The 24,150-nt window shown below is 40.4% G+C and overlaps 1 protein-coding gene across 1 annotated transcript in view; it reads left to right on the top strand.

Moving 5' to 3' along the window:
* Positions 1 to 24,150, top strand: part of LOC122815150 (probable E3 ubiquitin-protein ligase HERC1) — a 5,886,073-nt gene that overhangs the window by 1,841,997 nt on the left and 4,019,926 nt on the right. The window contains exon 18 of the mRNA XM_044087407.1: positions 5,387 to 5,599. Within this exon, the coding sequence (XP_043943342.1) occupies positions 5,387 to 5,599 (213 nt within the window). The remainder of the gene's footprint in view (positions 1 to 5,386; positions 5,600 to 24,150) is intronic.

The following is a 24,150-nucleotide window of genomic DNA, read 5'->3' as shown; positions in this document are numbered from 1 at the left end:
AGTCGTATTTCTTTTAATCCTAAGGGACATTTTTGTTGATCATTCAATGTTATTTATGTTCTCAGTTGTCCCTGCAGTCTTTTTTATATAGGAGAAACGAGAAGAGCTTTTAAACTGAGACTGCAGGAGCACGTTAAGAACATTAAATCAGAAAAAATTCAAAGTCCCATTGTCATGCACTTTAAAGCATTTCACAGTAGTAATCCTGAGCTTCTAAAAGCAAGCATTTTAGAACAAGTTACTTGTTATATTGGTGATTCTGATGTGAATAATAAGAATAGGCTTTTGTATCAAGAAAGTATTTACACTTTAAACTATGGTACTTTAAGCCCAAATGGGCTTAATGCAGAATGTACATGGACACTTTTGATGTAGTTTTTTTGTGAATTTTTGTTTTAATGTATTGTAATGGGCTTGTTTTAAGATAATGGCTTGATTGTGTAATAGGTTAATTAATTGATTAATTTATGGTAATTCGTTTTTGAGTATATTTATTTGCACCAATTTTGCTTGATGTACTTCTAGAAGACATTTACTGCTGAAGCGCTACAGAAGAGCATTGTTTTTTGTGCTATCATTTGTTTTATTAAAACAGTTTTTCAGCCTATGGTCTTTTTATTTGGATCTGGCCTTTTGTCGTACATCAGTAGTCCTTCCTAGCCTGATCAGTCTTTTCTGTCTCCCACTTCTTCCTGCATTCCTTTTTTTCTTTTGATGACTTCCTGGACTTCTGCAGTCCACCACCAACTTTCCTAAGTATCTTATTTCCATACTTAGCTCGGCCGCATATGTTTTCTGTAGTCCTAACGCATGCTGTTTTTAGGCACTGCCATTCTTCTTCAACTCCACCTATTTCCTCCTCTTCTTGGGATGCTAGAGTCCTGAGTAATTCCTTGAACTGATGTACTTTCTTTCCAGTCAACTTCCAGGTCTTCAGCCTGGTCTCTGTTGACCTTAGAGCCTTCTCTGACCAATGCTTGCAGCTGATTGTGGCAACTAGTGGTTTATGCTGTGGGCAGACTGTTTCAGTCAGGATGACTTGGCAATCATGAATTCTGCCGCATTGCCTTTTGCTTACTAAGAGGAAGGCTACCGGAGTTGCATGTTGACCACTCTTGTATGTGATCTTGTGACTGTCTCTCTTTCTGAACCATGTGTTGGCTACTATCAAGCCATTTGCCAGACAGAAGTCTAGAATAGCTTCTCCTTCTTTATTCCTGTTGCCCCACCCATGTGGACCCAGGCAGTCCTCATATCCTGTTCTGTCTGTCCTGATGTGTGCATTCAAGTCACCCATTATCAACCCCAATTCATGTTGTCCTGCTTTATCTAGTAGGTCCTGCAACTGCTGTCTGAATGCACTCTTTTCCTCACTATCACAACCCTGCTGTGGGGCATAGGCTGATATTATGTATACTGCCCTATCATTACACTAGAGTCTGACTGCCATGAGTCTGTCATTAATTCTGATGATATCCCTTACTGCCTTCTGAAGCCTCTCTCACCATAATTCCTACACCATTTCTAGCCTGCCCTCCATGGATCCCAACCCAAGTGGCTGTGCTGCACTGCCCTTCCATCTCATCTCCTGGATACATAGGATGTCCAGCCTCCTCCGTATCATCATGTCATCCACTTCCAAGCTGCCTCCTGTCAGTGAACCTACATTAAGCATAGCAATTCTCAGTTCATGTTTGACAGGTTGGTTATTTTTTACATCCAGCTTTCACTCAACAGAGCTATCCCAGGTAACCCAGGCTGGGCAACTAGACACCGGCCAGCCAGTAGCTTATTGACCCAGGGCTGCTGGGCTTTATGATGGGCACACACTGGCCAATAGGGGCACCTATACCCCTCCCACCATTGGCACGGGTCCCTGGCGTGGGACAGAGTAGGCCGGGTCCTCAACTCACTTATCACCGGTCCCCACCCATGCCCATTTTTGGTGACATTAGACAACATGACCGAATCACCTAGAGGCATATTTTACTCCATCAAGTGGCTAGACCTGCCACAGTGCACAGTCTGTGATCCTAGTCCTCCTGTCTTGGGGATAGTGCGCACCGCATTAGATTCCCAAAGCGGTTGGTCTGTACAACTCTTCCCCCATAGGGAACCATGTAGAATCTGTGCTGCTGCCCATAGTTCCATTCATTGATGACTTTGAGATGGAAACACTCAGCATGTTCTTCGGACATGGGAGAATCCCCACAGAGTCACAGGAAGAACATGCAAACTCCAAACAGGCATTGGTTGGAGGTCAGGATCGAACCTTGTAAGCTTGTGGATGGGAGGCAAAGACCTTAACCACTAAGCCATCTGGTCTCTTATTCCATCCCCAGCAAGAAAAATGTTGCTGGTATCACACAAACCATCCAAAGGTGAATATTGCCTACACTTGTTAGATGTTTATAGACAATTATGTTTCTACTGCAACAGAACTAAAGAATTCAGGAAATCAGAACAATCATTTGTTTCCTTCTCTGGTGCAACCTTAGTAAAATCTGTCTCTAAGGTTACCTTGTCAAAATGGTTAAGCGATTGCATTACTTACATTTATAACAGAAAGAATCTAAAGTTACCTGTGCCAGTGAAGGTACATTCCACCAGATCTGTGGCAACTTCAGCTGTTTTCTATTCGAAGGTTTCCATCAGTGAAATATGCGCAGCAGCAACATGGGCTTCTCTGCATACCTTTATTACTCATTACAAAGTGGATGTGGTCTCCAGGGGAAGAGCCGCTTTTGGTTCTATGGTTTTCAGGAATATCCTTCCATAGGGCCACCCAGGATGTAAAGTAGCTGGCAACCCTGTCCCATCAGTCAAGAATAGATGAAGATTGACAACATCAGGTAAAGAAGCTATGTCTTACCATAATGTTCCATCTGTTTTTCTATAAGTATACAAAGTTGATCTGAGGTAATGTAGAGAGGGGCATTTTGGGTAGACTTTTGGCTCGAGAGTTTTTTGACTGGTCCGAGCTATATAACGGCCATATCAGTTCCGAGGATTGGAACTGTAACCCATCAGTCAAGAATAGATGATCAATAACACATATGGAACATTATGGTAAAACATAACTTCTTTTTTGCAGCTTAATCTAGACATTCACCCTTGTAAATTAAAAATAGAAGATATCCTAATTCTACATATGGTATAATCAGTGCGTGTTTACACTACACCCCAGCAGCCCAAGATCACAGCATATGAACATCAAACTTGCTTTTGTACAGCCTTTTTTCTTTTGTTATACTGGAAAACCTGTATTTCTTACAACTAAAAAGTGCTTGTTTACTTTAATGTCTTTAACACGTACAACAGTACACTGAAAAGACTACCCCACATTTAAAATACCCTTGACTACATACTACACAAAACTGTTTTGCTGTATATAATATGCAGTTTATATCATGAAATGTTTTATGCAGTTAACAATAAGAAAAAAATGTTTTACTCGGCCCCCCCCCTTTTAGTGTCCATCTAAACATTAGTGATATAAAGTGGGATATATCCTATACTATCCACCCACAAGATTAACATAGTCAACAGAAGTCTGGTGTTTTTCAGCCACTTTTTCTTGCAAAACCATATTTCACAAATGTGACATGATGCTTTATCGTCTTCCATGTATTCAGTAATTTCAGAATTGCTTGTCTTTTTCTTTGTCATCTCCATCTCCCAGCACCAGACTCTGGTTCAAGTCCAAGGTATTGCTGATTCTTCTAGTCAACTCTTGTGCTTTTTTGTGTCTCTGTAGCATTTACCTTTGGAACATTGGGAAAGGTTTAACTTGCAAAATCTCCCTATGAACCTTACCATCAAAAGATTGAGAAGCAGAATCCCTTTCTGCTTGCTGACTCGCATCTTGTTGGATGAACTTTATTATTTCCTCCTTAACCTGTTCTGTGTCTACAAAATGTTTCTGATCCTCCAGGACAAAAAAACACACTGAAGACAGCCGAATACAACAGCTTGAATGTCATACCTGCCTCTTGACAGTTCCTGATTGTTAGGATAAATTTGCTTCTCTCCTGCTTGTTTTATGATGAATAGTAATTTTCTATAAACACTCTGCTGTTTCCAATTTTTAGTATTTTGCCTTTCTGCCACTGTTTTGTAAGGATCAAGTCTTTCTGCTGACATGATTGCATCTTTACTAATGTAGGTCTTGGCTGCTTTCTCATGGGCAGGTTTGGAGCTTACACTCGATGTGCTGTTACAATTAGCAGATTCTACCCCTTTCTACCTTCCACAGCTTCCATTCTTTTGTAAAGACCTAGAAAACAGGCTCTTCGCATGTGAAAAAAATGCCCTTTCTTCCCTCCCCCACTTTGTGGTTATCTGTGTGTGCTTCCCTCTGCTTGCTGCGCTGTTATTTTTGTGTGTGTGTTTCCCTCTGCTTACTGCCCTCTCTCTTCCCTGCTGCTTATTTTCCTCATTTCCTCCCCATTTATAGTATGAATAGGGTTGACATTTTACTGTGCACACCTGCAGTGGTCTATCTGGTGGCTGCTGTGCTGCCCTTCTTGTACCGAATGAGTATAAGATGTAACTGTGTGATGCTACATTTTGTTAATGCACTGTGATTTAGCCATATTATCCTATCTTCATTCTGACATCCATAATGTGGCAATGGGCCCTACCATAGTGCTTCTCCAACTGTAAGGAAGCATAGTGCTGCTTATTTATTTATTAAATTAGTTGACTAGATTGGTAGTCTTTTCTTCAGACCATCTTTCAGCCATGACTGTGGCCAGAGGGCATTTGCATTTTCACATACAGAGAAAAAACATTCAGATTTACAGAGACCAAAAAAGACCGTACTTGCCGTCATACACTCCTAGCAAATTGAAATATTTACAAGTAATTGCTGTTGTGCATAATGCATAAAGTGACTAACATTAATAAATATAAGTAGTAGTTGAAACAGTGGTCATAGTTTACTATCTTTGGCAGCAAACGCAGGTGTTGTACATTTTTACATATTCACAATTGTCCAAGTAGATTGGCCAATGCACAATGTGAGATGATCTGTTTAGTACAAGTCTGAGCTTATCACAATGCTTCTCTGTGTGTGCTCCTTTGCATGGATTTCCGTATTTTTAATGCCTAATAATGTCGATCTATCATACAGTGACCTTCTCAAAATTATGCTCAGTGCTAGTCTGTGTATCATCACCAATGTATTTACCATAGCCCTTTTCCATTTACTCTAGGGAAGTCATTGGTAGACTTGCTACTTTAGTCAAATAATTGTGTATGTATTTATTGTAATTTCAGTAAAATATTATGCAGACTTTTGACTTAAAAATAATATTGACTCAAAATGACTCAAGTGGCTTTAAAATGTGTTTTAGTGTATTAAGATTATTTTTTCTTTACCTAGAAAGGGATATGTCTTCAGAGGAAACTAACTCTGTACTTGACCAATCTTGGACTTGGCTACTTGATTTAGAGAGATCTCTATCTTTGTTGATCGGTAGATGCCTTGGAGGAATGTTGCAGGGGTCTCCTCCCTCAACAGATGAGGTTGCTGCAAAATACTGGTTGCAAAATCCTCTGTTCAGTAATGGCTTGGAGGTGAATTCTTATCAACTGGGTAGGACAAATGTTCTAATTTTGATTTAAAATTTACTGTTTTGTAAACAGCATGTTTTGTTCTCACATTTTTACGCATGTCATTATTATCTGTGGTAACTAAAGGCTGTTAACAGTAATGATAATTTCACAGGAAAAGTTACCTTCAGTCAAGAAATATGTGCATTACTGTAGTATGGAAAGCAATCTTGAACTTGCAGATTTTATGTGATTTGATGCTTTGATTGAAGGTACATACTCTAATAATTAATCATTTTTGGGCTTGCTTATTGTGTTGACTGTTGAGTCCAAATATTTATTTTCTTCAGTATTAATGTACTTCGTATTTTAGGTAGCACAGGGTCTGTACCATTTTAGTTTCACTGATGCATGGTACATGCCTGCCATGTAATGTTCATTGACAAGGTTTTAGTAAGGAGGTCCTTTATGCTCAGAAGTAGTGCTCTGATATTGATGATCCTCCTTAATGGGTATTTTAGTTAGGCTTATCCTTTCTCGCAAGTCAGAATTTATCAAAACTATAAAAGGCCCATACTTATGGATGAACAAGGACCCATTCTAACATTTGCTGTGACATAACTCATTGGATTCCCCCTTTACCAGGTCTGTCAGTTTTGTTTTTCTGTTTTAATAATTTGGATATCCATGTTGTCATTCATAAAGTTTCTTCTGTTTTTTGCATACTTTAAAGATGCATGAAGTGTCTGTATGACCATTATATTGCAAGTCAAGTCCCACAACAGTACTGCCATTGTTGTCTCAGAGAGAGGCATGATGAAGAGAGCTGACAAAAGTGTGAGAGATTCATCCCTGCTACCCAGAGTTACAACCAGATAATTTTGGCTTTTTTGTAACCAAAAAGATGTTGGCCATTAAGACAGGGCTAGAGAGAGGGTCCACTGCACAGCCCCATCCATAGGTTTGGACCATCGCCTCATGTGTAGGTACTCAGAAGGGAGATCACAGCCTAACCGTCTTGCAGGTATGTCCTGTGTTAAAACGGTCCTCTGAGTCTTTGCAGGTTCTGGTCTTGTTCTTGCCAGTTGAGAGCTCATGTTAACACTGGCCCTCCATTTTGGTAGAGGCAAGAAGACAAGGGATGCATACCTGTGGCTTTCCCTTAGTTTGTGTGTATGTGTGCGTGTGCGTGCGTGTGTGTGTGTGTGTGTGTGTGTGTGTGTGTGTGAGCTCATGTTAACACTGGCCCTCCATTTTGGTAGAGGCAAGAAGACAAGGGATGCATACCTGTGGCTTTCCCTTAGTTTATGTGTGTGTGTGTGTGTGTGTGTGTGTGTGTGTGTGTGTGTGTGTGTGTGTGTGTCTGTGTCTGTGTCTGTGTACATACATACATGCTCACACACTTGCTTAACTAGGGAAATCTAGTGTCATTCTGTGTTCATCTTTCTACAAGCTGTAAGAGTAAGGGCATCACTGGGGAGGTGGAAGTAGCTCCATAGTGTCTGTGTTGTTGAGCAACATGATAAATATCCAAATGTTACGTAGTGTAAAAAGCGAAAGAGAAGAAATATATTTCATTTCAAGTCTTTGGTATAATTTGCCGTTAGAAAAATGGTCCTCCCTTCAAAACAGTCGTAAGAACAGTTGTTGTGGATTCATAAATTCATTGTATTCATTAATGCAAATGGATGAGTCAAGAACTCTGAAAAGGCACATTTTGGCACATTTTTGCATGTTGTAGGAGAAGAACCCTTGATGGTTATTTAATATTTATATTTTTCAAGAAGACATAAAAGACAAAATAGCAGCAATCAGCTAAAAATTCAGGAATTACCTTGAGCCTAGAAAGAACATAAAGATTTATCTGTCATTTTCAATTTGTCAGTGGTTGAGGACTATCTGTGTTCATTTTAAAAGTGCATCAGTCCAAAGTATTGTGAGATGCATGATTGATTCATAAGGAACACACAGTTTGCAGTATCAGAAATATTCAGGCAATAAGGAATTACTTTGATAATATGCATGAGTTTACAAAGACTGCTGTTAAGCAACCGTTTTTTGATAATAACTACAGACCACAAAAACTTTTAACATGACGACTTCAGCAACAGAAAGTAGAAAGGGTTGTAACCAAGCTTAGGGAGCCTATAACAAGAAGATAACAAGGGATCCTGTAGAGGTACTAGAAATATTTTGAAATTTTATGAAAATCAGTATAAAGCAGAGAAATACGGAAGTCAAGAAAAGGTACAAATGGAAATACTTATGGAAGAATTAAATATGCCAAGGTTAGAGGTAGGTGAGGCTCAGTTACTAACAGGATAGGAGGAGATGAGATAAAAATGGTGATGTATAACCAATCTATAGGAAAGTCCTCAGGAATAGATGGTATTCTTGTGGAAGTCTGGACGTAGCAGGGAAAAAGATTTGGAAGGTTTTGTTTAACAGCATTTAAAAGGAAGAGAAGTTCTAACATCCTGGAAGAAAGCAGTGGTGGCTGCAATAACTGAAGACTAAAAAATCCAGCTTCATGTAGGCCTATTTCAGTTCTAAACTATAAATGTTATGTTTTTCTATCTCGCCTTCATTCTTGCTGGTTGGGTTCAGAACTGATCATTGGTTCCAACACGGCCTTTTACTAAAGCTCGAGAGGTTCCACTGGCTCGAGACTACACTCTGTCCCATCACACCTAGGGAAGATTTCCCAGATCTCGTTTGCCGCTAAACAAGATTGGGTGCTTCTCACTAGGCTCAGGCTAAGTGGAATAATTTTCTTATTATACTGTTCTCTTGTCAGCTGTTATATAAATATTGTTGTAGTGATTTAGATACTGTGTTGTTAGGATTCATCTGTTTGGGTTAATCCCTCGTTTTCTGCTTGTTGCGTTTGCTTGTTGCTGGCCGTTGCTTTTGCTAGGCCTATAGTTGATTCCCTATCCCGTTTCTTTCTAAATTAAAGTAATTTTCCTTCTACCTTTCATTAACGAACCCATTTGAGTTAGAAGGACCGTTTTTTCCTTAAGCCCGTTTTAAACTAGAGGGCTCCCCTTTTCTTTTCCCCCTTCTCTAGAGGTTTCATCGTTTAAGTTAGAGACGTCTCCTCTGACTAAAGGAGACTATTGTTTAAATTAGAGACTTCTCCTCTAGCCCCCCCCCTTTTCTCCTTCCTGTGTGACTGTTTAAAAAAAAATGAAAAGTCAGATGTACTTAATCTCTCTTTCCAGTAGCTATTTAGTCATTTGTGAGTTTGTGACAATTGTAGTAGTTTCCTTGAATTTGTTGTTGATAGGAATTTGTTGTGGTTTGCTATAATGTCTAAAGAGGGGAAAGAAACAAAGCAATCAGGCTTCAAGAAGTGTGATTCTTGCTCTCAAAAGATGTTCTTGACTGATGAGCATACTAGCTGTGTGTACTGCTTAGGTGCTGTACACCTACAAGATTCATGTTCCATTTGTCATGGGTTTAGTTCCAGGGTCTTACTGGAATTAACAAATAAGTTGATAGTCATGGGTTTGCTGAAAGTTTCCTTTTCGGAAGCACTGGAAGGGAATCAGACCTCCTCTAAAACTTCTCAATCTCCAAAATCGGACATGTCTCACAAAACAGCATCTTTATCGGCTCCAGCTTCTGAGCCATTAAAAAAAACAGGCCAAAGACACATCTTCGGACCTGAAGGCGTTTGGGTCCAAAAATGTAAGTCCTCCTGCTCCACCAGTTATTTTGGTACCGACCAGGAGTTGTAGTCAGAGCCGGTCCCCAGCTCTGGAGCCAGTTTCCTCAGTTCCGCAGTCACCTATTTTGCAATCAGTGGCTGGGAGTACCAAGTCCTCAAGCCCGTCCTCTCGATCTTCCAGGACCCTTTTGGATGATGATGATGTGGAGCAGGTGGTCAGGAGAAAAGTACAGACCCCGGCTCTAGACAAGATTCTTTCGAATCCAGCCCAAAAGGAATTGGAGCCGACAACTGTCACTACCCCTTCTTCATTTCTTCCTCTGACCCAAGTGGCTTCGGAGCCGGAGTGCTTGGATGTGGTTGTAGTGGAACCATTGGGTCCAAGGCCTGCCCCAGGTTCTTCATCCCCGATTTCCACTCCATCTTTGGTGCCATCATCTGTCGAAGGGTCTGAGAGCTAACACTACCCCATTGGGAATGGGAAGGAGAGTTGGGTCGGACCTTTGTTGGATCAGAATCTACCTCTCGGTGCTTCGGCGTGGGTGAGCTCAGTGCCTGCATCGGCCTTGTAGTCCACCTCCTTGGTGAGAAATCTCCTGGCTTTTCGGAGCTGGAGGCTCTCTCGGATCCAGGTCATGGTGCCTTCAAGGTCATGAGGAGTCTGCTGTCACCCCAGATGGCTCCACTCTCAGATCCAAGCACTCTTCCCCAAAGTGCTAGTGTGTGCCTCTCTAACATCCCTCCCCCCTAGTTGTAGAGAACCGATGCCCCAGGATGCCCTATTGGGTGAAACACACTCTTCTGAAACCTCCCCAGAGGACCCCTGCAGAGAGTTCCCTCGGAAAAGAACTTGTAAGACGAAACATCTAGACTCCCCTGAGGAGTCTGTCACTTCGGACACAGACTTAGATGACTTGGAAGGGTCCCCACGGTCACCCTCTTAGGATGTCTCTTTTGCAGACATCTTAGAAATTCTTAAGCAGAGAGGTGGCTGAAAGGCCATTAACCCATCTGAGGATGAGTCTGTGTACCTGGAGGCATTTCGTTCTTGACCCTCCACCTCTTGGGTGACTCCGCCTTTTGAACAGCTCCTTAACGTAGTCAGTTAAAAGGCATGGGTTTAGTTCCAGGGTGGAACCCATTCCAAGGAGGCCCACCAAATTTGTCACTGCCCCCTGTGATAAGGAATTGTTGTCAAAAGGTGTCCCAGTAGATGCTATGGTGGTGGCGGTGGCCACCAAGAAGGAATTGTCTGAGACTTCATCTGTCCATCTGCCAAACAAAGAATCTCGAACAATGGACAGGTATGGAAAGCGTATGTTCTCTTCAGTGGCCTTTACACTCAGGTGGCTGAACTACTTGACTCGTTTTACCAGCCTTCAGAGGGATTTCCTGAAGGAGTTAGGAGATACCCTCCAAGGTTCTACAGCTGCAAGGGTCTCAGATAAGGTGAACGCTCATTTGCTACCTTAAATTCCGTAGTCAACTCCTCTATGTGACTCATATCTTATGCAGCTGATGGAGTGAGAAGGGTAGCAGATGCAGAAATCTTCCTATGGAGGCATTCCTGGATGTGCATTTGCGATTTCGCTGAAAACTTTGTCTTCCTTTATAAGCGCCCCTTTTGATGGCTCATCCTTGTTTGGGCCTAAAGTAAAAGAGACTCTGACCAGATGCAAACAGGAAGGTAAGACTCTGTCTGCTGTGAGAGCATGTTTTTCTCTCCCTTCCAGACCTTACTACAAAGTTCGAAAGGGAGGAAAGATGTGGTTCTGTAAATCCCAAAGAATTTTACTGGATGCACGTGGTGGCTATTCCCCCAGGGGCAGAAGGGGAAACAATAATGAAAGACGTCGATCTTCTGGCAGAGGGGGTCTGCAAAACCAGGGTGATAGAGGTATGTTCTCTGATAGGTCCTGCCAGCGCTCCTGAAAGGAGGCCCGCCTGCCCACCTCTGGAGGCAGTCAGGGGCAGATTATCACTGTACCAAAAAGCCTGGCCAAGTCTTACACAAGACAAATGGGTACAGACAGTAATAGCCAGAGGATACAACATACCCTTCTCCTCCCCACAACAAAGATAGCCAGAGGATACAACATACCTTTCTCCTCCTCACAACAAAGATCAGTCTCAGACATTCCACCCAGTCAGAGTGATCAAGCAACCATAGAGGTTCAAAGGATGGGAGATAGGAAATTCACCCTGGGGATCACGTCAGTCACCCTGCTAGACAGGTGTTCAGGGAAGTAAATACTGTGGGAAAAAATATTATTATTATTATTATTTATTATTATTTGCAGTTGGTTTACCAGGATAGTCCATTGGGCCAAAAGAACCCGTTTTCAATGGAGTCTTTGAAAAAAAAATACAGACAAAACAAAAAAACACGTAAATAAAAAAATTACAATAATATTATAATATAAAAAAAAATAAAACATTTAAGGCTCAAAACTTCCAACATTCAAAACAATATATAATCTGATGTATAATCTGATGTGGATTAGATGTCAGGGAATAAGTTTTCAAAGAAGTTGTTCAGAAGAAAGAAAGAAACATAGACTTGTATTAACATAGGTAGGTATCTGAGGAAACAGGCAGGATAGGAAGAGAACATATCATATATGGGAAGAAAAAAAATGGGACATAGGGTATGAGGAGGGAGGAAGAACAATCCTTTTGGGATCTTTCTTAGATATGTATGAAGAGATTGAACATGTACTGGTTAGTGGTGTGATGGTTTTGGGGTGGAAGTGAGTTCCAGGTGAGAGGAAGATTAAGAGATGGAAGTGAGATAATAGAGGAGGATGGTTTATATTTATGTACTTGTAGTTTTATTTGATTGTTAGACCTACTCTTCTAGGTGGCATTTGAGGAGGGTGGAAGAGGGGGAGGGAGAGAGAGGCTAGGTGGGGTGACAGCCAGGGAATTGTTATGGCTAGGCTTGTGTAGGCCCTAGGGCCGATAGCCTAGTACCAACCTATAAACCTATGAACCTAACAGAGTCATTCAAAATGTCCTCACAGACCAAATCGGATCTGGAAATTACTCAATTTTCTTTTTAGTTCCAAAAAACACAGGGGACTGGAGGACCATTTTGGATCTCCGCAGACTAAACAAGTCTGTAAAAAAATCAAAGTTGGTAACACTGCAGTCAGTACTTCCCTTTCTGGGAAAAAGACAATTGGATGTGCTCCACAGATCTCCAGGATGTGTACTACCATGTCAGAATGGAACAGGTGATCTAGGAGTCACTTAAGCTTTTGACTGGAAGCCAGTCATTACCAATTCTGAGCTCTGCCCTTTGGTCTCACTATAGCCCCCAGAGTATTTACCAAATGCATGGCAGTAGTTATGGCTCACTTGAGGCGTCTAAGATTCCAAGTGTATCTATATTTAGATGACTGGCTCCTGACCGCTACCACCGAGCATCTACTAGTCAAAGCAAGAGATACCACCATTCATCTGGGGTCTCAACTGGGCATTATAATAAATTTTGAAAAATCTGCCTTGTTGCCATTACAGCATATTTCATTCATAGGAGCAGACTTACAAAGGACATGGTAGCAAAACTTCCTCACCACCGAGTTCAAATGCTACGGCATCAAATATCCTTATTACTTACTCAAAACAAGGTACAGGCAACATTTGTTCTAAAGGTACTGGGTACAGTGGTGGCAGTAATTACTCTAGTACCCCTTGCATGCTTACATATGAGAGCCCTTAAGTGATTACTTTTTGCCCAGTGGTCCATCCAGAAGCTACCCATGTCCCACAAGATTATTATTACAGATTCCTGCAAGAGGGACCTGCGTTGGTGGCTTCACTCAACCCAGGTACTTCTGGCAGACTGTTCAACCCCCCACATCCAAGTAACTACAGTGACCACAGACGCTTCCCAGATAGGGTTGGGGGGCATTATCTGGGAAAGACAGTCCAAGGGACTTGGCAGGACAACGAATACCACTTGCACATCAATGTCCTAGAGATGAGAGTGGTGTTATTAGCATTGCAAGCATTTCAGAGCTCCCTTCCACTAGGAACAATTGCAATCCAGATGGACAATATGTCAGTCGTGTGGTATATAAACAAACAAGGCAGAACCAGATCTTACCCCCTATGTCGAGAAGCTCAGAGAGTATGGCAGTGGGCAGTCTCCTCCCAACATTTTCTGATAGCAATGCACATCCCAGGGCGATGCAACATAAAAGCAGACAAATTGAGCCCGAGCTATTCTAATGCCTCACAAGTGGTTCCTGAAACAGGAAACTGCTAATCAGATCTTTCGCAGGTGGGGCCAGCCTTGCTGCGACCCCTTTGCCACATCCATGAATGCCAAATGCAGCAATTACTTTGCCCTGATCCCCCCACCGGGGTAAGCACCAAGGGATGCACTTGTACTCGATTGCCCCCCCCCCCGGGTCTTCTTTATGCCTTTCCACCTTTCTCTTTAATCCCCAAAGTTCTACAGAAAGCCAGGTTATTGGGATGCAGCCTAATACTCATCACTCCATACTGGTTCCCCTTTCTTTGGCCCCATCTACAAGAAGAGCCCTGGGTTCTGGACCCAGTACCAGACCTTCTGACTCATCCATCAGGGCTCTCCATCCCTCAATCCAGCTGCTCAAACTGACATCTTGGCTGCTTCACTTCCAATCTTAGCCAGGCTTCCAGGTATATCCCCTGCTGTAAAACACATCCTAGTCTCATCTCATAAAACCACAACTATGAAACTCTAGACGAGCAAGTGGAAAAGGTTTTCTTGTTGGGCCTCTGCCAATCACATTGACCCTTTCACAGCCCCTGTAGCTTACATTTTACACTTTTTAATGAAGGAGCAGCAGCAGCCGTCATTCATGTTCAACTAGCCGCCACATTGCCCTATCACATTGGCAATTTTGGTTCAAAAATTATGTCTCACAGACTATGCAAAGTCTTTTTGAAAGGTACGTTTTTGTTAAGGCCTCAAATAAGAGAACCCCCTCTTCCTTGACACCTCAGTTTGATACTGTCTACTTTGATTCTTCTGCCACATATACCAGCTTCTTCCTGCCATCTAAAATTTCTAACCTGGAAAATGGTCTTTTTGGTAGCTAGGAGGGTAGCAGAACTTCAAGCACTATTCATATCCTTACTTAGTTTTCCATAAAGACATTCTCTCCCTTAGAACTAATCTTTCATTCCTTCCCAAAGTTTGTTCTGAAACTAACTTAAATCAATCCATTGATCTGGCCGTATTCTTCCCAATTCATGGCAACAAGGCAGAATACAAACTTCACCACTTGGATGTACACAGGCAGTTACGCTTCTACTTGCACAGAACAAAAGAATTACGAAAATCTGATCAATTATTCGTGTCCTTTTCAGACAAAAAGAAGGGTGCCCCAATATCTAAAGTCACTATCAAAATGGCTTACAGAAACTATTACATTCTCGTATACCTCTCAGAATAAACAAACTGCCTGGAAAAATAAGAGGCCACTCAACAAGAGCTATTTCAACTTTGGCTGCTTTTTAAGCTAGGTTACCCATGAATTCAGTTTGTGGTGCAGCAGCGTGGGTAAACGATCATACCTTTATCACTCATTACAAAGTAGATGTGGCCTCCCAGAACAGGGCTTCTTTTGGGTCCACCATTCTGAAGAGTTTGTTCCCTTGAGCCACCCAAGAAAGAAGGTGCTAGGGACGCTGTCCCAACCAGCAAGAATGAAGGTGAGATAGGACAGCTTAACATAAAGAACTTATGTACTCAACATAACATTCCATGTTTGTTGTCCATCTTGACTTCATTCTTGCATCCCACCCTCCTTCGCTCCTGGAGGATCGAGAGGTCTTTATTAGATGTGGAATTCATGTTATCTGATTCCCTTCTTTGTCTCACAGAGTATATGTCTGTAAATATACCTGGAATGTATGTATATGACTTCTATTAATTAATTGCAAACAAGATCTGGGTAATCTTCCCTAGGCATGATGGGATAGGGTGTAGCCAGTGGAAACTCTCGAGCTTTAGAAAAGGCTGAGTTGGAACCGATGATCTGTTCCGAACCCAACCAGCAAGAATGAAGGTGAGATGGACAACAAACATGAAACGTTATGGTGAGTACATAACTTCTTTTTATAAAATGTTTGTAATAGCTAAAAGAATGACAAATGTGATGCCAAAATTATAGATATGGATTATTGTGGTTTTGTGGAGTTGAGGCAAACATTTGACAGTATTAATAGAACAGTGATGATCCAGAGGGAAGCAGAATTTAAGAAAATACCATTGTTATTGGTTGGACTTGATGCAGAGAAAGTATCTGACAGAGTAAGCTGGTATTTTATAGGTAGGGAAATGGAAGCATTTGCATTCCCTGATAAAATATGAGGTTGGTTAGGGGGATATTTGAGGGATCAGATGTGAAAATTTAAGTGGGTGGGTTCCTCTCTGATAAATTCTATTTGAGCAGAGGAACTAGACGGGGTGTCCTCTTACCCCTTTGTTATTTGTGTTATATTTAGAATTACTGGCACAGAAAATAAGGGTCTCAGAAATTCATGGTATAATTGGTATGGTAGTCAGGAAAAGCTGGCTTTTATTTACAGATGATATTATTTTTATACCTGATAAAACCAAAAAAGGACATTTCAGTGTTGTGCGACATTTGAGATAGTTTCCTGTCTTTTGGGGATACAGCATTAATGAAGATGAAACAAAAGCAATAACTGTAAACTATGTACCCACATATGGATTGGTTAAGCAATATGGGAAAATTAAGTACTTAGGAGTGTGGATTAAAAAGGATTCTGTTGTGGCAGCTAATGATACGTGGGAAGAGATTAATCAAAAGATAATAAAAAAGCTGAGAAATTGGAAGCTCTGCTTTATGGATATGGATAGCAAGATGCAAGTAGTCAAAATGTTTTTAGTCCCTTTAGATTTATACACAAGTCAGGCATATTTTCATCAGCCAGAGGAGAAGTTGTGGATAGCCATTAAAGAGCTGAAGGATTTCCTCTGGGAGGGGGAGACAAGTGGGATAAGCTGATGCTTCCAACAGAACAAGGTGGTTTGGGATTACTTGAACTGAAGGGATATTTCAGAGCTGCACAGTTAAGGCTCCTGTACATAGCACAAGAAAAAGCTATAAGTCAAAGTGGGAAGGGATGATGAAACAGAGATGAAGCTCAAGAAACAAGGAGAGATTTTTGGATGCAGATCAGTAAGAAGAATAAGAATAGCCATACAGAATATTATATTCATAAAGTAGCAGAAAATATTCTAAGAACTAAGCCAACACGGGAATGAAGAAAGAAGATTCTGATGATAGGGATGACTGCACTTAGGGATACAGGCAGTAGGCAAATGGGGACTGGAATTTACTAAGAAAACTGGCAAAGAAACCAAGGTACTGGGAGCAAATAATTATAGAGGGAAAGTAATAGAATGAGGAGAAGCCAAGAATTTATTTGGACTGCAGGCTACAGATTGCCTTCTATGTCATAGCTTGATATCAGAATTTAGACAAAGAGAAAGAAAAAGGGGGGTTCTGTGCAAAAGACCAGTACTTGTTGAGTTTTTAGTGGAATCTAGAACAGAAACTGCTGCTTTTAAAAAGGAAAAATAAGTAGAACGTATAAAATATTGCATGCTAACAGTAAGAATCAATCAGAGGAGGTTAGAAAGGATTGGGAAGAGAGATTGGGTAAGGAATTCACAAAGAAACAATCGGAGGGTATATATATCTCACAAATATGCAACAAAGTCTAGAAGATTTAGGATCTTTGCTTGGAAGTGCTTACATAGGTATTTTTATACCCCAAGTAGCCTCCAAAGAATTTTTCCTCATGTAGATAGCAAATATTGAAGGTGTGACTGGAAAGAAATAGGCAAATTGGGAACATATTTTTGGGGAGTGTAATGAGTTGGCACACTTTAAAAATTCCCTGCAGACTAGTCTATCAGAGACACTGGGTGAGGAAAGTGGTATAACTAAGGACATTATTTTTGAGCTATGATACAGAATCAGACTTGTCTAGACATAGGAGGCCTTGCTGAGTCTATTTATGGTCATTGCCAAAAAAGCAATTACTAGAAAATGGAAAACAACATCTAAACCAACTTTACTAGAAGTAGTAAATGTAGTAAAAGAGGTAAAACAACTGGAAATGGGATTTTTAGAAAAAAGGTAAGAGCAAATTAGATAGAAAAAATGGCTACTGTGGGAACACTGCATTCAGAATAATGTTTTTAAGGAGGAATATAATTTAAAAGAAAGTAGGATGTGAATGAGCTATGACTGGATATATTATAAGTGATACATGTTTGCAACTAAAGTATGTCAATATGGCTTGTTTTCATTTATATAAATGTATGTCTGCACATGTCATAAATGATAATTTAGTACATATGTTTCCTGTCAAAAAAAGATTAAGTATTTAGAAGTATGGATTAAAAAAAAGGCTTTGTTGTGGTAGCTAAGGCTATATGGAAAGATACTAAACAAAATCTAATACTAAAACTTAGAAAGTGGAATCTCTTATTGATGGTTAAGACACAAGTAATGAAAATGTGTTTAGTCCCTTTAGTCTTGGGGTCAGGCCTACTTTTTATCATCTAGAGGAGAATTTGTGGACAATAATTAATAAAGAATTGAAAGAACTTATGTGGGAGGGTAAGTGGACAAGAATTAACTGGATAAGTTGATCCATCCAGTAGAGCAAAGTGATTTAGGTTTACCTGATTTGAAGAGATATTTTAAAGCTACACAGGTAAGGTGCATATACATAGCACAAGCAGAAGGTTATAATTCAAAGTGGAAAAAGATGATTATGAAGCAAGGGGGAGAGCTCAAGAAATAGAGAGAGAGAGAGAGTGTGATTTTGGATGCAGAACCTTAAGGATGAGAATAACAGCCCTACAAAATATATTTATAAAGATGCAGAAAGTATTCTAAGAACTAAAGTAGTACAAGAATGGAGAAAGGAGCTTTTGCCAGTAGGGATGACTGCAGGTAGGGGTACAGAAAATAGGCAAGAGTGGGCTGGAATTTACTGGTGAAACCTGGCAAAGGAACCAAGGTACTTGGTAGTAAGTAACTCAAGCTGGAAAGCTAATAGAATGGGATGAGGCCAAGAAGACATTTGGATTGCAGGCTAGTGACTGCCTTCGCTATCAGGGCTTGATCTAAGAATACAGGCAAAGAGAAAGGGATAGGATGATTTTAAGTGAAATATCTGCTCTGGTAGAGTTTTTAGTTGAATCCAGAACAGAAAAAACTGTAAAAAAGAAAAAAAAAGGATAATTAGTAGGGCATAAAATATTGCACAATCACTCTGTAGGAGCAATCAGAGGAGGTTAGAAAAATTGGGAAGAGACACTGGAAAAGTATTCTGCAAGAAAACAGTAGGAAGACATATGTCCTCCCCTTGGATTTAACCATGGGGGAGGTACAAGGAAGAGGGGAAGGGAGAAACAGGATTGGTTGAAAAAGTGCAACTTCCCCTCTTCCGTCTTGAAGAAGGTGAACAACAACCATCAGAATGTCCTTAAGTTCCTCATTTGCCTTTTCTCAAATTGGGTTTTGGTGGCGGTGGTTGATATGAGTGTCAATAAATCCAGCAACATATTTGCGACACTAGGATGGCTGTCAGAGTGGCAGAAAGGGAGAATTAGAATAAAAAAAAAAGTCTATTCACCAGGAAAAAATATTTTAAAGATGGCAGGATATAGCAACTCAGATTGCACACCTGGTTATCAGTATCCCCTGATTACTAGCATAAACACATTTCACTTCTGCCTGGTATACAATGAATAATCATTTTCTACTACTACTCCTCTGGTGTCACCATTTTATAACATTTTCCCTTCTTCCACAATTTGTCAGGAGTAGCTGTTTTTGCTGGTATGGTTGCATCTTTACTACTCTGGATTGTCGTTTCATTCCTGTGGCCAGTTATTGAACATGCACGTGATGTGTCCCTTCAACAAATCCTGCCTGCGGAATACTATTTCAGTTACTTATTTGTACTTTCATATAGTTAATGTAGCCTCTTCTTCCAATTTTTCTGTTACAGCAGAAAATCTCATGTGTTCTTTGTGTGCTAGACACTTGGGGACTTGATGCATGGAAGCATATCTATATCTGATGATATTGGTGGTGGTTCATGCCTTGAAAATCCTCCACCACCTTTGGGCTCCTGGTCCTCCTCCTCTGATGGTTACAGACTTCACCACAGCTATGCGATACCTCAACATCCTTTGGAGTACGAGGTCTTATCTTTTGTGCTGGCTGGCCCAGATATCCTGAGGAGTTCTCTTCTTCATATTCTTGGATTCTTCAGGCATCTTCCATTCTGTCAGAGCAGTATGTTATAACAGACAGACTTTGCAGATCCTGGGTAGACCTGTACAAGTGGGAACTTAAGGTGTTTCAGGGTCAAGTCCAGATGTGAGAAACACTTCAAGTAGATCTGTTCACCTCCTTTCAAAACAGACAGCTGTTGAAATTCTGTTTCAGATATCCTTGCAGCCATGCTTGGAGTACAGACACATTCTCATTCCTGTGATGGGAACATTTCTGTATGAGTTTTACCCTTTCCACTGATTTTCAAGGCAGTACAGAGTTCATTCTGGTGACTCATTTTTGACCTAAGCAATATTGGTTCTTCCTTTTGATTGTATTGGAAAATGGCAGTTACCACAGACTTCCTCACATATCTGCCCACACAGTCTCAGGGGTGACTTGTGCACCCCACTTTGGAGAAACTTCAGTCTTCACTTCATTTAGGGACTGTTTTCTTTTTTGTTTCTTAAGGATCTGCAGCAATTCCCATTGTGCATTTTTAGGGAAGTCTCGGGTGATAATCTCCCAACCTAACTTTCAAGCCAAATCAACTAATGGACCATATCAAAGTGGCTTTTCTTAATTCTTGAAGGTTAAACAACAAACTGCTAGGCCTCAAGGCCATCCTGCAGTTGGAGCACATTCACCATGCGTTGTTACCAGAAACCTGGTTTGTGTCCAGAGAGCACTCCATCAGTACCTGGCTTTTGTTTCTACCACTCAGTTAGATGCAATGAAAATTTTGATGGCATATTCATATATATATTAGAGACCACATTATCTGGAAACAGATACCTAGCGATCCTCATGTGTGGCTTATAGAGGTCCAAATCACACAAGATTAGCTATCAGATCATTACATGCTACTAAGCCTCCTCCTTGTCTTCAAAAAATCAATTAACATTTGTAAATATTCTTGTTGAACTTCCCATAACTAGAACAGCTGTTATCCTGTGTTATTTTACCTATCCAGTGATTAATGGGGGGGGGGCTGCACAGCCAATGTAGGATATACACAAAAATTCTTAGATTTTATAAGCAAAATCTCCCTGGACCAGATTCTTAAAGAACCAATTTGAGAAAAGAATGTACTTGACCCTGGGAATATTGATTGCTAGTATTCCAGCAATGATGTATTCAGTCGTTCGTATATACCATCCTCAAGGTATCCCCATTCACTGGTCAAGCCAGACACAAACTAGTGACCTTCTAAATCAAGATCTCCAAGCTGTCAAAAAAGTATTGCAGAATTCAAGGACTTCAAATATACAAATCTTTTATAATTATATGATGAAGCCTCTACATTTGAGTGTAACAGGAATATTCATAATGTTGATATTGCGAAGAGTTATGCAGAAAACTTCTACCTGCACTGGACAAATGTAATAAATTGTCAGTCCCAACTAGATCTATTCAAATGAGAAGGTTTAAAAGCAAGGCAGTGTGGTGGCCTTCAAGTATAAACTGTGTAACCAAGGGAAGAAGCTCCTAAATCCATATAACAGAACACATGACCCCCATATTAATAGCATTAACTGATAAGAAACTAAAACAGGATATAAGAAGATGAAGGCATCCATTGAACTCAGACCAGCTGCAGATGCCAAAGGCAATTGCAAATCCTTTAGTTACGTCAGAAAAATAAGAAATAGCACTCAACATTGCAATGAACTTATTCATAATGGTAGTAACTACTCTGATCCAATGACTCTTGCCACCATACTGACAAGTTCATTTAGGACCAACTTCACCCCAGAGAGATGTTCATAGGTTGGTACTAGGCTATCGGCCCTAGGTCCTATACAAGCCTAGCCATAACAATTCCCTGGTTATTTCTTCCCACACTGTTTACTTCCCTGGACCCCTGTCTAGCAGGGTGACTGACGTGATCCCTGAGGTGAATTTTCCTTTCTCCCATCCAATTATCAAGGTTCCTTTTTATGATTGGATGGGAGAAAGGAAATTCACCCCAGGGATCACGTTCCAAACCCACTTATCCTTTATGTCCTGGTTTCTTTTTTTTTTAAACAAGAAATATCTTTATGACGTTATGATCTATGACGTAGGCAGTCTTACTTTATATAAATGAAAATAAACCATAGTGACACACCCTCAGTTGCAAACATTATGCATCACAAACTGTGCAGACACAACTGCAGCTGCAAACATTATACATCAGTTTTAATTTTTCCAGTCATTGTCAGTTAACAGTTACGTAGCTCATTCAAATCCTGCCTTCTTTTAAACCTCATTCCTCCTCTGCACGTATTGATCCCAGATTTTCCATTTTTCCTATGTAATTTACTCCTGCCCTTTTCTAAAGATTCCTGTTCCAGTTGTTTTATATCTGTTACTATTTTTGCTACTTCTAGTAAAGTTGGCATAGACTTTGATTAACATTTTCCAGTAATTGCTTTTTTGGCAGCCATCATAATTAGACTCAACAAGGCCTTACTGTGTTTAGGCAATTCCGATTCTGTATCATAGCTAAGAAAATGGTTTCCCAAGTTACTCCAGTTTGCTCACCCAGCATCTCTGACAAAGCAGTCTGCAGGGAATCTTTAAAGTTTGCCAACTCATTACACTCCCAGAAAATATGATCCCAGTTACCTCTTTCTTCCACAGCATATCTTTAACATTTGCTGGCTACCCAAGGAAAAATTCTTTGGAGTCTACTTTGAGGATAAAAATACCTATGTAAACACTTCCAAGCAAAGATACTAAATCATCTAGATTTTGATGAATATTTGGGAGACATACATATATCCCCCCATTGTTTCTTTGTGAATTGCTTATCTAATCTTTCTTCCCAATCCTTCATAATCTTCTCTGATGGAGTCTTATAGTTATCATACAATATTTTATATGTTGTACTAATTATTCCTTTCTTAATGGCAACTTCTGTTCTAGAGTTTACTAAAAACTCTACAAGTGATGGTCTTTCATTTAGGACACCCCTATTTCTTTCTCTTTGCCTACACTCTGATATCAATCCTTGCTAGGGAAGGCAATCTCTAACTTGCAGTCCAACTAAGTTCTTGGCATCTTCCCATTCTGTTACTTTTCCCTCGCCAGTTATTTGCTCCCAGTACTTTGGTTCTTTTGCCAATTTTCTCCAATATATTCCAACCCCCTCTTGCCTATTGTCTGTATCTCTCTAATTCCAGTCATCCTTATCGGTAGAATCTATTTTCTCCATTTCCATGTTGGCTTAGTTCTTAGAAAACTTTCTCCTACTTTTGAGTATAATAGTTTATATGATTATTAGTATTCTCCTTAAAGGTCTGGATCCATAATCCCAGTCTCTATGTGTTTCTTGAGCTTCCCCCTGTTTCATCATCATCTCTTTCCATTTTGAATTATAGTTCTCTGCTTGTGCTATGTATAGGAGCCTTAACTGTGTTGCTGTGAAATACCCCTTCAACTCGAGTAATCCCAATCTGCCCTGTACTATTGGAAGAATAAGTTGATTCCACTTGACACTTGCTGTCTTCCCCTTCCAGATAAAATCCTTCAGTTCTTTACTAATTGCTATCCACAACTTTTTCTCTGTTGATAAAAATATGCCTGACCTGTGTATAAAACTATAGGTACTAAAAGCATTTTAACTGCTTGTGTCTTACTATTGATATCCATATAACAGAGCTTCCATTTTCTCAATTTGGTATTATCTTTTGTTCAGTCTTTTCCCACATATCCTTAGCTGCCACACCAGTATCATTTTAATCCATACTCCAAAATGCTTCATTTTATCATGTCCATATAAGTATGGATATTGCTGACCCAATTCTTATGTGGTTACATAATGTACCGCTGTTGTTTTTGTTTTAGCTTCATTAATTTTGTATCCCGAAAAGGTTTGAAACTGCCTCAAAATGTTCCACAGCGCTGTAATGTCCCTTTCTGATTTTGACAGGTATAAAATAATGTCATCTGCAAACAGAGACAGCTTTTCTTGACTACTATACCAATTGTATCCATGAATTTCTGAGTCCCTTTTTTTTTCCCATTGGTTCTAAATATAATGCAAATGACAAAGAGGAGAGAGAGGACACCCCTGCCTGGCTCCTCTGCTTAAGCAGAGATTATCAATGAGGACCCCACCCACTTAAATTTTAGCCTCCGATCCCTCATATATCCTCCTATCAACATTATAATTTTTATGAAGGAATGCAAACGCTTCCATTGTTCTGCTCATAAAGTCCCAGTTTACTAAATCAAAGGCTTTCCCTTCATCGAGACCCACCAACAACCGTGGTATTTTCTTACATTCTGCTTCCGTCTGGATCATCACTGTTCTGTTAATGTTGTCAAATGTTTGCCTCCCTACACAAAACCACATTGATCCATATGTATCAATTTTGGCATCTCTTTTGCCACTCTTCTGGGACAGTCTGACTTGGAACAAAGCCAATTTTCAGTGGGGGCCCTGGAGAAACGCTCCAGATGCATGTCTTTATAATGTGGGAGGAAACTGGAGCACCCGGAGGAAACCCACATGAATGCAGAGAGGACATGCAGACTCAGCACAGAAGACACCCCAGCCGAGAATCGAACCAGAGAACCTCTTACTGTGAGGTGACAACGCTACCG

The sequence above is a fragment of the Protopterus annectens genome, chromosome 1.part1 (assembly GCF_019279795.1).
Source record: "Protopterus annectens isolate FY-2018-M chromosome 1.part1, PAN1.0, whole genome shotgun sequence".
NCBI classification, from domain to species: Eukaryota; Metazoa; Chordata; order Ceratodontiformes; family Protopteridae; genus Protopterus; species Protopterus annectens.
This window is presented reverse-complemented; position numbering and strand designations above follow the sequence as displayed.